The 14,649-nt window shown below is 37.2% G+C and overlaps 1 protein-coding gene across 1 annotated transcript in view; it reads left to right on the top strand.

The window, feature by feature from the left end:
• The window catches only part of dnah5l (dynein, axonemal, heavy chain 5 like), a 300,816-nt gene that overhangs the window by 179,862 nt on the left and 106,305 nt on the right, over nt 1–14,649 (top strand). Inside the window, exon 59 of the mRNA XM_041248036.1 lies at nt 6,033–6,248. Coding sequence (XP_041103970.1) covers nt 6,033–6,248 — 216 coding nt within the window. The remainder of the gene's footprint in view (nt 1–6,032; nt 6,249–14,649) is intronic.

Genomic DNA, 14,649 nt, shown 5'->3' with positions numbered 1-14,649 from the left:
CAGAAAATCACACTTTGTTTATGACACAAAATGCAACAAATACAGGCACTGTAGATGTATTTACTTACTATTTGTAGCAAGACAGACTCTTGAGGCACTTAGAGTTACATAGGACTCCTGGGGCCCAATATTTGAAAGGTTTGCGCACCTTTGTGCCGAAATTGTGCCAAGTTGCCATATTCAAAACGTCCTTTTGCGCATCACAATCCATTCTGCGCTGTGCAGAAATAAAATGTATGCATCGTGCAATATGGGGAGAGTGGCCGACAATATGCATGATCCTGGTATATTCGAAGGTATGCGCCAAGCACAAAACCAGGTTTGTGACACGCAGAATAAGGATTGTAAAAGGACTGCATTAACTCCGTGCACACTACCATTCCAGCACTGACTACAAACAGGCAACAATGGCAAACGTGGGTAGCATGCAGTGTGTCTGTCGACATGTGGATGTGAATGATGCAAGGCACACCCAGCAACAGCAACCCCGACATAGGCGAAGATATGTTGAAAAGGTGTACTGGCCTCGTCACAAATATGAGGAGCTCAGCAATGAGCAAATCATGTCCAGGTATCGTCTCGACTAATCTATGCCACATGCTGCATAATGACCTGACCAGAACAAACCTGCGCAGTCATGCCTTGTCTGAGCAATTGGTACTACCTGTCTGTATGTGTATTCTGGCTACCGGGACCTTCCAGAAGGTAGAAGGTGATACATGGGGGATCACCCAGTCAGCCGTGTCCCGCCACCTCGACCAGTTCATAACCACGTTGCTGCAACGTGCTGAGGAATATATTAAATTCCCCAGTACCAGAGAAAACAGTGAGGAGATAATCCAGGGTTTTCATGAGGTTGCGTACCTGTCGCGCGTGGTAGGTGCAATTGACTGCACCCATATTGCTATCCGGGAACTTTTTCCAGTTATCCTGTTCTATCAGTATTCCATTTGTATTAGGAATAGTGGGAAATTTGAATAGCTATTCCATGCCATGTAAACAGGGTATTCTGAAAGAATATATATATATATATATATATATATATATATATATATATATATATATATATATATATATATATATATATATATATATATGTGTGTGGATGTTCACATAGTTATAACAATACCCCCACACGGTGGACTGGTCAGGACTGGGGATGAGCTACGTACGATGTTGCTCGGATGATTATACATCGTAACCATATAGTTTGAAATTAAATAAAATAATTAGAAACATCAGTGTAACTCTAATTTTTGGAGAAAATGCTCACTCTGCTCGGTTCGTCCAATGCCAAGCAGGTAGCAGCAAGTCAATCGGACAACAAGAACAATACACAATAAAATACAATTAAGACACAGGCAAATCACATTTAAAACAGTAATCAAAATATGCAAAAGTAGTCAACTATTTAAAACAATTACAACTCTCAGTCACGAAATCATTCAGTTTACTCTTAAATTGCAATAAAGATATCTGGGTCTGCAGCTTTAGTTTGGACTGGAACTCATTCCAGGACTATGGGGCATAATAAGCAAATGATCCTTTACCAGCCTCAGTATGCACATTTGGGATTTTAAAATGCAAAAAAGAATGAGATCTGAGGCTATGGTTACTATGGGAAGCTATAAGGTATACATTTAAATAAGTATATTCATATAATTTACATTGAATAGCCTTATATACCAGAATATACCAGTGCTTCAACCTGCGTAAAGCCAAAGAAGTCCAGCCTACCAAATCGTATAATATACAACGATGAGTATTAAATCTTGTATTTGTAATGTATCTCAATGCTGCATGATATAGCGAGTCCAGTTTACCTAAAGTTGATGCTGATGCAAACCTATATACTGCATCACCATAGTCAGTTTGCAAAAACATACAAGCAATAAGCCTCTTTTTTTGTTTCCATAACATATATAACATGTGCATATCCCAGTGACGTTTATAGCATATTCCCATGCCCAACAGATGAATGTGGAAACATGCATTCACCTCTGTCCAGCACACTGCCTTCCTTCTGTTCCTTTAATACAGTCCTTTTAGCATATGGTAATGCATCGGTAAATAGAAACATGAGATGCAAATGTATTCTAGGTGGACATTCAATATGCACATAGCCAGTGAAATTTGAATTGGGCGAAAGCCCTAATTCGTCTGAATATACCAATATCTGCGTGATAATTGTGATGCGCTAGTTCCAATAACTGCGCACCACTGGCTCAAATAGTGTCCGAGTAACAGTGCACTCTGGAGTTGGGTACAATATTACAAATGTACAATAGTACAGACCCCCAAACACCATCCGCACACACCAGATGGGCGGATCAGTTATGTGTTTTATCACTGCATTGATATGATGCACAGCGGTAGTGTGTTTACATATACAGTTATATGTGTTCTTCACTGCTCTACAGGCATATCGGTATCCAACATGTACCATCAAAGTATGGAAATGTAGATTGAGAGAAGGATGAAGAGGGGAGGGGTCCTGCCTGTTATTTTTGCTGTGTGTTGCCACACATCTGTAAATTAATTGTATAAATACGTCATACACTCATCTTCTGGCCCATTGCTTTGTTTGGCTATTCTATAGGTTGCTGTGCATTACGGGTGAGGGGTGGGCAGCTTCAGTTAATGTTTTCCTAAAATCAGACCGGTGATACGATCAACCAATCAAAGACCTAAATTTTCTCTGCAGCAGTCCAATCATAAGTTAGCTGAGGCGGGACAAACATTTCTGTTAACTGTAATTTCTGGCCGTTTTTATGCAGCTATACAGTTTGCTGAATGTAGGTGTTGCTAATTGTACATAGACAGTTCATTTATTGAGAAATCATAGTAGGCTACAATTAACATTTTAGGGATTTTAGCGATTTAAAATTAATTAATTATAATTCTTACAAAAAAATGGCATAACGAAAAAAAATCCTTCTGTCATGTTGGTACATACTGTGGCAACACCAATGATAGCAGCTTGTCGCATTACTAATGGTGACTGTCCATCATTCTGCATTCTCGCTTGGCTGTTGTGTGCAGTTGCTATATTGGTAGTGAATGAGCAGACAGTTTTGCGAGGCACAAACAGATTTGTGAATTGCTCACAAAACTGCTATATTCCAATGTCTCGCAACTGCTTTGTGCTGTTTTGGAATATCTCTAATTTTGTGCCAAAGCACTATTTTTTTGCGAGGCACAAATTTAGCGAGGGGATTGCACGAAGATCGGGCCCCTGATACTTACCATGCGCGAAAGCAAGACATTCGGTCATTAGCCAAAAGCACTTGGTTATTCTTGAGATTTACTGGTAAATGTATGAAATAAAGTGTTAGCATGTTTATTTTGGAAAATTTCCATTTACCAGTAAATCTTATATATAGGTAGACACAAGTATAAAATACAAAATACATATTTTGAAGCAGGTGCAAAGGAAAAGGCACAACTTATGCAGCAGTATAAAAATATATAATGCATGGATGAAGGCTATATTTGCATCCTGAGCAGTTCGAAAAAAAAGGCATAATACCACAATAGTGACATCAAAAAGTGATAATTTCTCTAGAGGAAAATATTCTTGAACTTTGACCCATTCGACTCCTCAAGACTCATCACTCAACAGAAATGTTCATTAATGATCAACAAAATATGAATACGTAAAATAAAAAATAAAAATAATAAATGATATAAAACTGGTACATTCGTATCTCAGAGAAACAAGGTAAAGGCAATCATCCAAATAAAGCTGAAACATGGATAATGACACAGAACATCTGTACAGCACTGAAACACTACATTTAAAAAAAAAAACAACTGTACTGCTGAACGCCATCTTCTTTAATATTAGCATCATAAGGATATCCATGTATTATCATAGTAGTATTACAGATAGACTAATAGATGGGCCTCTTCAGTGAGTTACAGGAAAACAATTTAATCTCGGGTTTCTATCACAGTTTATAAATGACTCAACCTTCGGTCTCGCAATTTATGACATCACAGAAACCCTAGATGGCAATTATTTTCCTGTAACTCACTGAAGCCCATCTATTATTCTATCTGTAGTACTACCAAGAAACCCAGAACAATAATGTAACTGTTCACAAAGTTACGGAATGCAATCAGTGAAAATAATCAGATTAAGTCAAACAATTGATCAGTTTAACACCTTAGTACCCCAGTCTATGGTAATAGTATGTGAACCTGTTTATACTCATCAAACCAGTTCTTTTGAAGTTAGTTGAGGATTGGATCCTTAGACAGTGGACAAGTGTGGTGAGGTTGTCTGTGTTTTCTGTATCTTCACTTTTTCCAACTGCAATCACCAGTAGTTGGCTGTGAAATCGTAATTGTATCTAAGGTCTCAGTTTGAGCACAAAGCTCGTGTTAGGTCCTCACAAAAAAAACAAAACAAAAAAAAAAACACAAAAACATTATTATTATTATTATTATTATTATTATTTTATTATTATTATTATTATTATTATTATACTTTTCCACTATTTTTCAACAAAGTCCCAAATTCCTTCTCTCTTAGGTTAATTATTCCAATTAACCATGATATCAGCGCTCTCCACTTTGTTAATGGATGTTCCTTACTTTTATACCCCAGGGGTGGGGTCTCAGAGGTAACTTTATTGTCCAATAAAGTTATAGGTTTCCATATGATGATTTACACTGTGACTGCAACACATAATATTCATGATACTGAACTTTATAGTGGAAACGAATGTCCAATAATGTTTGTTAAAACATGGTTCGGTGCTTTAGATATGGTGGCTTCAGTTTTACATCACCTCTTAAGCCAATCCGCCAGAAGTAATTTGTCCTCAGACCTTAAATTTAGATTTGTTTGCAAAGCACGTGTCATACAATGTTCTAGAAACGTTCTCTAACTTAGCATAGTTTTAAGATTTACAAAAACATTCCCAACATATTGAAACAAAAGCAATTACATCCTGTCATGTGTCCCCATCAGAATATGTTTATTATTTCATTAATGTTTCCAGTCAGTGGGATATCGTAGATGCAACATATCCTACAAGATAAACAGCAAGGTAAACATCAAGAGTGTGAAATTGTATCTCCTTCTTTGGAATGTGTTAAAAGTATCTGTTTGAAGCTTTGATGTTTCTGACTGGAATGTTATCCTTTTGTTTGTTTCAAAGTTTAAACACAGACCTGGGTAATAAACACTTCTGAAGTGTCTATCAAAGAATATTTTTCTTTAAAAACAAAAAGAGAATTGTTTGTTAAGGAAGGCCTGCAGTTCATATAATTTGCATGCTTAGCTCTTTGGCATAATTAGTTTCCCTTTACATCACTGTCAAAACCAAATGTATTTTAGTCTTCACAATCATATTTTTAAAATTTAAAATGGGACTAGTTCACACTCATTGAACTACAAATTAACTTTTTTTTTTGTAATAGAATAGTAGAATCTCTTTTCACACCATAGGTTAAGTATCAATTTCACATATCAGCAAGTCCTTAAGAATGTTTGTACCTAATGTTTAAAGTCTCTGACAAGACCCTCCAACAAGTATTGGGACAGGTTAAATAATGCCAAAGGAAGTGGGACATTGTTGACCATTTACTGCATCTTGGTATCCCTGAAAGTTAATGGCCTTGCTGCTTGAAATAATTAAGGGATATTGAAGTTAGGAAAATAAATCAATAAAACATATACTTAATACTTTGTGGTAAATGATGTAAGAAGCCTATATTTAGATCCTGAAAGATAAGTTGCACTAGGAGTTACAGCCTAGATCAGTTTCAATGCTGTTAAACAACAACAAAAAAATCCTTTATTGGTGTCTCCACCATATTGATTTATGGGTGTTGGACAATTGGGTCCCCCTTTCCTAGTCTAGTCTGTAATGTATGATACCTGATTCATAAGTAAGATTAAATGTGTGTGTGAGTGTGAGTTGTGTGTTTCAGGTGGTCTTTAAATGACTATGGCTGTCCATGTACTGTTAAGTTCAACATTTTGTGGTACTGTCTAGTTAACTAGTTCATATCTCTTTCAGACAATAAAACCAGCTGACATTGCCACTGTGAGGAAACTGGGTAAGCCGCCCCATCTGATCATGCGCATCATGGACTGTGTGCTGTTGCTGTTCCAGAGGAAGGTGGATACGATTACTATGGACCCAGAACGACCCTGTTTAAGACCATCCTGGAGCGAAGCCCTTAAGCTAATGAATAACTCTGGGTTTCTGAGCAGTTTGTTAGCATTCCAAAAGGTAACAAAATATATCACTTTAGTTTTAAGGTGGTTGAGCAGTAAACATATTGAACTTCAGCTTATGGTTATTATTCTTGAATTTCTCATATAGTATGTGCACATTGTACTTTGTGATCAACTGTTTTTTATTGTTTAAGAAACACAAAAAAATACAAACATACAAAAACTAAATATAAAAGAAATAGAGCTTGCATAAAATAAAAACACAAATAAACAGCAAGAGGAAAACATAAGAAACAATCATGCCACAATAAAGTCAGCCAGGGCAGCAGAGACTGAAATCCAGGCTCCTGCCATTGCCGGCCTTGTCCCATTCAGCCCTACAGTGGTCCACTCCAATTGAGCAATATGTGACTGGTGATATCCAAAGCTGCAAAATTGACTTTTCAGCATCTGTTATGCCAGCGAGTAGAGTTCTACGCTGAGTCAAAGAAAGATTAACCAATGAGTCATCATTAAGTAAAAATAAGCTAATAGCTGAAAAAAGGTTCAACTAAAAACTGTGAACCAGTCAATTTAAATAACACCGAAGCTACATAGCTCCAAAAAATGGCAATGATGGGACAGGTGTGCCAACTTTTACAGATGTTACATGCAAGGTCAGAGGTAATTTTCATTTGAAAATGTCTGTACGGGGTTGCATGAGCTCTATGAAAAAAAAAAAAAGTTTTAGTTGATGGGCAGGGTTTTTAGAAGCCACACATATATTTAACCATACAGTCTACCAATTAGGAATATTACCTAGACTCCCCAACCCCTGCTCTCAGGTTTTAATGACAGCTAGGGGTTATATGATTTCACGAGCAAATGGCCAGAAATACAGTAGTCTCCATGAAGTGTACTAAAAGAACACTTCAGTTTAGGGAACAACCTTGTGGTGAAACATTGCACATTTCCCATTGTAAATGCTCTAAATGATGAGCATTGCAAGAGTAATCTAGAGCTGCTGCTGCATTTTTTAACATGTGTAGGGTAGTGCTACATTCATAACCATTGTGTAAAAATTAATTCCTGTTAGAGCTGCTGTTGTATTTCTACCATGTGTAATAGTGTTTTGTTAATTTAGTTGGTCAGTTACTTTATTTACTTTAGTTTGTCCAGTTAGATTATTATTATTTATTTCTTAGCAAATGCCCTTATCCAGGGTGACTTACAATTGTTACAAAAGATCACATTACAAGTTATCGCATTACAAAATATCATAATACAGATAAATAAGATCAAATTTAAGTAAGATCAAAATAAAGAATACAGTGAGATATAAATAACAGCAAATTTGACTAAGAGCAGTTATATTTGCTTATGTGAGTAAAGTCCAGTAAGAGCATGTAGTCAGTATGATAAATGGATGAGAATGATTTCCCAATAAGAGCAAATGCAAAAAAACATGAGTACGGTTACTTGTTAGAGTAAACTCAAATACAAGATAGAGTTATAGTCAGGAGCAGTAGATGAATGCAGCAGGGTATGGAGCGGTTCAGTGCAGGTACAAGCTGTTGCAAGAACTGGTACAGTTGGGTGCCACATAGTCCATTATAGTCAAGAGTTGAGGTTTACAGATGCTATCTGAACAGGTGTGTATTATAGTTTATTAACATACACTTGTCTATTGCTTTTCTCTTACTTATTCTGTTCATTTCATATGTTGATGCATGTGCGGCAGCATCATGACATAAGTAATAAATACATTTGTATTTATTGATTCATATCGAGATTGTGTCCGGTGGTCAACTCCTGTCTTAGAGACTACTGTAGTAAATACTATCCCCTGGCAAGGGTGAGGTGGCAGAGCACACCATAGGCCCACTTAGCTGATCTTAGCCTCAAGTACTTAAAACAAGAGAAGCTGGGAAGGGAGTAGGTCTCCTTGAGTTCCTGTTACATACAAAGGCCTACATAATTAAAAATGTCATAAAAAGTAAAAATGCCTCTGAATGACCAGGCTGCATAAACAAAGGGTTGGCATCCTGTTAAAAAGTGGCAGTTATTCCAAATTGAAAATGATTTGTAAAACTTAAGGGCCACTTGTCTATTTTTCAATGCTATTGCATGTCTTCAATGAGTTAGCTATAATAGGACCACCTTTTAAGTTATCAGTGCTCTAAGTTGGAACGTCCAGTAGTAGAATTTCAGGTTAAGAAGAAACAGCTGCATGATAATTTAGCTTGCTGAAGAGTTGTAACCATATTCATGTGTGTTGGTTTCATCAAAATATTTGGGAGGGGTTGCCAAGGGCAACATGAACAAAAAATGGATGTGTGGTAATACATTCATTTTAATCGTTGTTATACTGCTTCATAAGAGAATTGCTAAGAGGATCTTCTTAAGAGATCAGCCTTGACCTTTTGCATTAAGGTAATACAGTTGCCTCTACAAATCTGTATATCTTTAAGTAAAACTTCTCTTATGAACATTAGGTGGGAACTAGCAGCAGTATTCAAGAGCATACAAATCAATTTAGTCCAGCTAACTTTGTTACCCAACAGCCTTCCAAATGTATCAAGCAGAGTCAAGGCATGGGGGATGGATTCTGATATGTTGGAGACGTATAAAATAATATCATTATCATATAGAGAGACATGACTTGTTTTGAACCTTTAATTTCAATAGGAAAGATAACTGTGCTTTGCCTAATAATCTGTGTCAAGGGCTCCAAAGACAGAGCAAATAATAAGGATGACAGCAGACATCCTTGGCGTGTCCCCCTTTCCAAAGTGAAGGAAGGAGATTGACTGCTACCAATTAGCACTAAAGCAAGATGGGTATTATACAGAGTCTGCACCATACTAAAACCGGTGTCCAAAGACGAACCACAGGTTGTCCCATTCCAGACGATCACAAGCTGCAAAGTGTCTGCTAAATGGATTCTGTCTGTGCATTTTAAAATTTAAGAATGGATAAAACACTGCACAGCTATGAAAATGATCTTTTTAGTAAGATATGTAAAACAAAATACAATTTTATTTTAAAATGACCTTTACTGATGTGTTTATGAAAACATCCTCGCCTCTTGTTTGCCCGTACATGACCGTACATGCCCAACTCATGACAGACCATGCTATAGTCCACCCATCGAACCAAGATACATAGTTGAGCAAGATTACAGTTAGCAGTTGACTAATCAAATGCTAAATCAATCAATCTTTATTTTATATAGAGACTTTCATAGTGGACCACCATCACAAAGCGCTTTACAGGATGCAGAAACAACAAGAAAATCCATACTACTAACCACAGAGAAATGCATAATACATGATATACAGTAAAAGCCAGGCTTGATTTGACTGCTGCAATCAGACAGTAGTTAAAAATGTTATCAAATATATTGGTAATGTGCCGAGCTGCCATGTCATTGCTCAATTGCAAGGCATGAATTTTACACATCACCTCATTTTTTTTCTCATGTTATCTAACAAAATGTCAGATGCTTCAATAAAAAACCTCATTCATAAATTTGATAACACAGCTGATAAGTGTAATAACTGCACCCTATGTCAAACATGCTTCATAAGTTTTTGTTGCAACTGCAGTCTTTGTTATTTCAAGTTTCCGTTTTCGCTTGTCACTGTTCAATGGATACTGGCAGAGTTAACTTGAATGCTTTTTATAGTGGTTTTATGTACGTTGTATTTTTTGCAAACTTCAATCTGTTTCTTGCAAAACAATCAAAAAGGTTTCTTGTTATTTTTAATTACAAAATGTTCTAGCTCCTAACCTTCCTGGAAACCTCTAAAGTTGAACTTTACAGACTTTCTTTCTTTTTACCAGCACTCACCGATGTTGGCTGATTACTTTCTGGTGTTTTATTGCTGTCAGAAGATGCTGACAGAATAACTGTGTGTGGCAAAGTGCCCGCCCCTGTGTGTATTTTGTTTTATATGTTGTGTGTTAATGTTGGTGTGTAGTCATTGGTACACAGGATGTAAACTGGTCTGTGTAACAAGAGTGTTTTTAAAATGTATATTTATTTAGGCACAAGGATTGCACAGCACTTCACGTGCAAATAAAAAGTAATATGTGAGCACGGGGAATTGCACTTTATTAATTCACGTACAGTTGTACCGCGACTCCAATTGAATGATTGATTAGCAATCGAGTCTCGGTACAGCTGCATAAATGCAGCATGTTTTCACCCACTCGTGATTATGTGTTCGGTGAGTGGAGAACGGGATAGGAGATGGAGGTAATAAGTGTGATAATAATAATAATAGTAATTAAATATCTGCTCACCGTGTTGTCTGTATAGTCCATTTTGTTTGTCTGTTTGTTTTGGCGAATGTGCCATGTCCTGTGTTTTTGTTTTTTTACAAACCTTTTATTTATTGTCTGTTCATTCATTAAATGCTGAGCGAAACCATTTGCTCAGCTCCATCAAAATCCACCTCTCTTTCTGTTTATTTCCTGGTTCCTGTTTCTGGTCTGACAATCCCCACTCCGGCCGTCTTTGTGACACGTGGTGTCAGAACTGGGACTACCAGCGCCTCCTAGATGCAGACCAGAGCAGGGACTGCAATTTAAAAAAAAAAAACTGTTGGTTTTTTTGTGTGTGGGCCAAAAACAAAAAACAAACCAAAAAAAAGTGGTTTTGGATTACAAATAAATAAATAAATAAATAAATAATAAAGAAATCGGGAGAAGCAGGAGAGGAAAACGGCAGCAATGCTAGACTGGGTGTCGGACATGAAGTGGAAGTCTGACGTCACCCACTGCGGCCATCTTTGTGACACGTGGCATATTACTTTTTATTTGCATGTGAAGTGCTGTGCAATCCTTGTGCCTAAATAAATATACAATTTAAACACTCGTGTTACACAGACCCGTTTTATATCCCTTGTAACAATGACTACACACCAACATTAACACACAACATATAACACAAAATACACACAGGGGCGGGCACTTTGCCACACTGTGGTAAAGCATTTATTCATTATGAAACACTGTATTTAAAAGGCATCAGTAGACCTTATCAAAATATACTGCTGAGGAACAAATCAGAGCATATTTTAATGTTGGTGCCTCCAGTGGGAGAGTCCAAATAAAAGCCATGGAAGGAGTGTGTGACAAAGACGGCTGTAGTGGGTGACGTCAGACCTGGAACAATAACAGAGGATAGACAGAGACGTGGATGTTTGGTGAAGCTGAGCTGTGCTCAGCATTTAATAAACAATATAAAAGAGATTTAAACAAAACAGCACACGGCACTTGAAGCCAAACAAAACAGACAAACAAAGCGAGAAATCAGTAAGCGAAACACACTAACAAACGGCAGACGAACAGACAAACACGGTGAGTGAAATTATGATCTACTTAATGCTTTTGCTTTTTCCTCTCCACACCCGTTCTCCACTCACCGAACACACAACCCTGAGAGAGTGAAAACATGCTGTTTTTATGCAGCTGTACCGAGACTCGATTGCTAATCAATCATTCAGTTGGAGTCTCGGTACAACTGCACGTCAATTAATAAAGTGCTATTCCCTGTGCTGTGCAATCCTCATGCCTAAATACAAATATACATTTTAAACAACTCGTGTTCCACAGACCCATTTATATCCCTTGTACCAATGACTATACACCAACATTAACACACTATACGTAACATACAACACAAATAAATAGCCCTGGGGTGGGGCACTTTGCCACAGGGGGTTTTGAGAAAAAAAATCCTGTATGATAAAATCACCACTTGGTGTGTTCCTGTGTATCTTACCGGCTACCAAGTGAATTGAAAACAAAAACCAGGCATTATTTTTTTTATTTTTTTTTTTAACTGACTGGAAAGTCTCATGTGTAGCTCAATACATGAAAGTATATGTACCTTACAGCCAAAAAAAATTATATCAGGCCGTATGCGGCCTGCAGTTTGAGAACCCCTGGATTATAGGAAGCAAATACCAAATATCGTCTGATGCCAATCGTCTTTTCATAAAGCCAGTTTAATCAAAATGGATTAGATTTCCTATGTACCGTAAGCCTCCAGTCTAGTAAGCAGCATCCTTCCTTTGCTATTATAAGAGATATGGGTCAATAGCTTGAGCATTCAATGCTGTGAGTCTTTTTTAACAGCAGTGATATCAATGAAGTTTTTTTTTTTTTATCTTTGTGAAATCTCTGTGAAAATTCCCAGCAATAATTCTGGGGGAAAACCATGAACATAAGAAGAACATAAGAAAGTTTACAAACGAGAGGAGGCCATTCGGCCCATCTTGCTCGTTTGGTTGTTAGTAGCTTATTGATCCCAAAATCTCATCAAGCAGCTTCTTGAAGGATCCCAGGGTGTCAGCTTCAACAACATTACTGGGGAGTTGATTCCAGACCCTCACAATTCTCTGTGTAAAAAAGTGTCTCCTATTTTCTGTTCTGAATGCCCCTTTTTCTAAACTCCATTTGTGACCCCTGGTCCTTGTTTCTTTTTTCAGGCTGAAAAAGTCCCTTGCGTCCACACTGTCAATACCTTTTAGAATTTTGAATGCTTGAATTAGGTCGCCACGTAGTCTTCTTTGTTCAAGACTGAACAGATTCAATTCTTTTAGCCTGTCTGCATATGACATGCCTTTTAAGCCCGGAATAATTCTGGTCGCTCTTCTTTGCACTCTTTCTAGAGCAGCAATATCTTTTTTATAGCGAGGTGACCAGAACTGCACACAATATTCAAGATGAGGTCTTACAAGCATTGTACAGTTTTAACATTACTTCCCTTGATTTAAATTCAACAACCATCCAATGTTATTGACAACAGCATCCAATGTTATTGGGGCATCGATCTGTTTACTGTGTTTGGCCTCCAGTTTGGGCAAATCAAAATTATCTAAGACATTTTTTCAAGAGTCATGGTCGATTTCTTATAGCTTTATAAAGATTGGAATAAAATACAAAAGGCCCTATTTACAGTACCATCTCTGTCTTTCTAAGCACAACACCTTCCTTTTGATTACATTCATAGGGGCCAAGGAATCATTGTGCTTTAATTTCAAGGCTAATAGTCTACTTGGTCTCTCCCCCTGAAAATTATATTTTTGTTTAGCGTGGTGCACAATAAATTCAGCTCTAGTTAAAGACAAAGCATTACATTCACTCTTTACTACATTCAGTACCTTCACTCTGTCTTCAGAAAAATTATTCTGATTGAAATTTATATATGAAGAGAAGGCAGTACAGTTACCTCTCAAAAAACATTTAGTAACCTCCCTCAGCATCTGGATTCTCAAGAGTCAGAATTAAATTGCAAAAATTCCACTAATTTAAAATGTCAGTCGCGCTAAGAACTCTGCGGGTGGATTGCACACATTGAGATCAAGGTTCTATCAAATCCAGGATTGACTAATCCAAGATTGAATCCTAGATTTATTTGTGTTGTGCATATCAAGATTGGTTGCAGATTGATGCTGTCCGTAGCACAGCTTGATTACGAGTCATTGTTTCATGATGTCGTAGTCAGAGCATCACCGTGGCAGCAACTGAGACACCTTTGATTTAATTTACTCAAAAAAAACCTTTTATCAAATTTAATATTTGATAAATGCAAAAATGTTAGCGAAAATAAAGACAGATAACCAAACATTGGCACTGAAGGAATCTACCTGGGGACAGATTACCACAGAATTCAATTCCCACGGTGGAGTAAACCATTGGGAAATAAAGCAATTCAAATTACTGTATACAAATTTGAAGGCTAAAGCAAAAAAATAAATTTGCCCCAACAATTTCATAGTTTGAGAAAGCTGTACGACAATGATGCATCCTTCAACAAAGAAATGAAAGAAGTAATTTACAAACCGCTAACCAAGATCATGCAGCAGTCTCTTGACACAGGGGTGGTACCAACAGACTGGAAAATTGCAAACGTAATACCGATCCACAAAAAGGGAAACAAAACTGAACCAGGTAACTACAGACCAGTAAGCCTGACTTCTATTATATGCAAACTTATGGAAACTATAATAAGATCCAAAATGGAAAATTACCTATATGGTAACAGGGTCCTGGGAGACAGTCAACATGGTTTTAGGAAAGGGAGATCGTGCCTAACTAACTTGCTTGATTTTTTTGAGGATGCAACATCGATAATGGATAATTGCAAAGCATATGACATGGTTTATTTAGATTTCCAGAAAGCTTTTGACAAAGTCCCGCACAAAAGATTAATTCTCAAACTGAACGGAGTTGGGATTCAAGGAAACACATGTACATGGATTAGGGAGTGGTTAACATGTAGAAAACAGAAAGTACTGATTAGAGGAAAAACCTCAGAATGGAGTGTGGTAACCAGCGGTGTACCACCGGGATCAGTATTAGGTCCTCTGCTATTCCTAATCTACATTAATGATTTAGATTCTGGTATAGTAAGCAAACTTGTTAAATTTGCAGACGACACAAAAGTAGGAGGAGTGGCAAAC

The sequence above is a fragment of the Polyodon spathula genome, chromosome 4 (assembly GCF_017654505.1).
Source record: "Polyodon spathula isolate WHYD16114869_AA chromosome 4, ASM1765450v1, whole genome shotgun sequence".
NCBI classification, from domain to species: domain Eukaryota; kingdom Metazoa; phylum Chordata; class Actinopteri; order Acipenseriformes; family Polyodontidae; genus Polyodon; species Polyodon spathula.
Note: the sequence above shows the minus strand (reverse complement) of the source record. Positions and strands in the feature narration are given on the sequence as shown.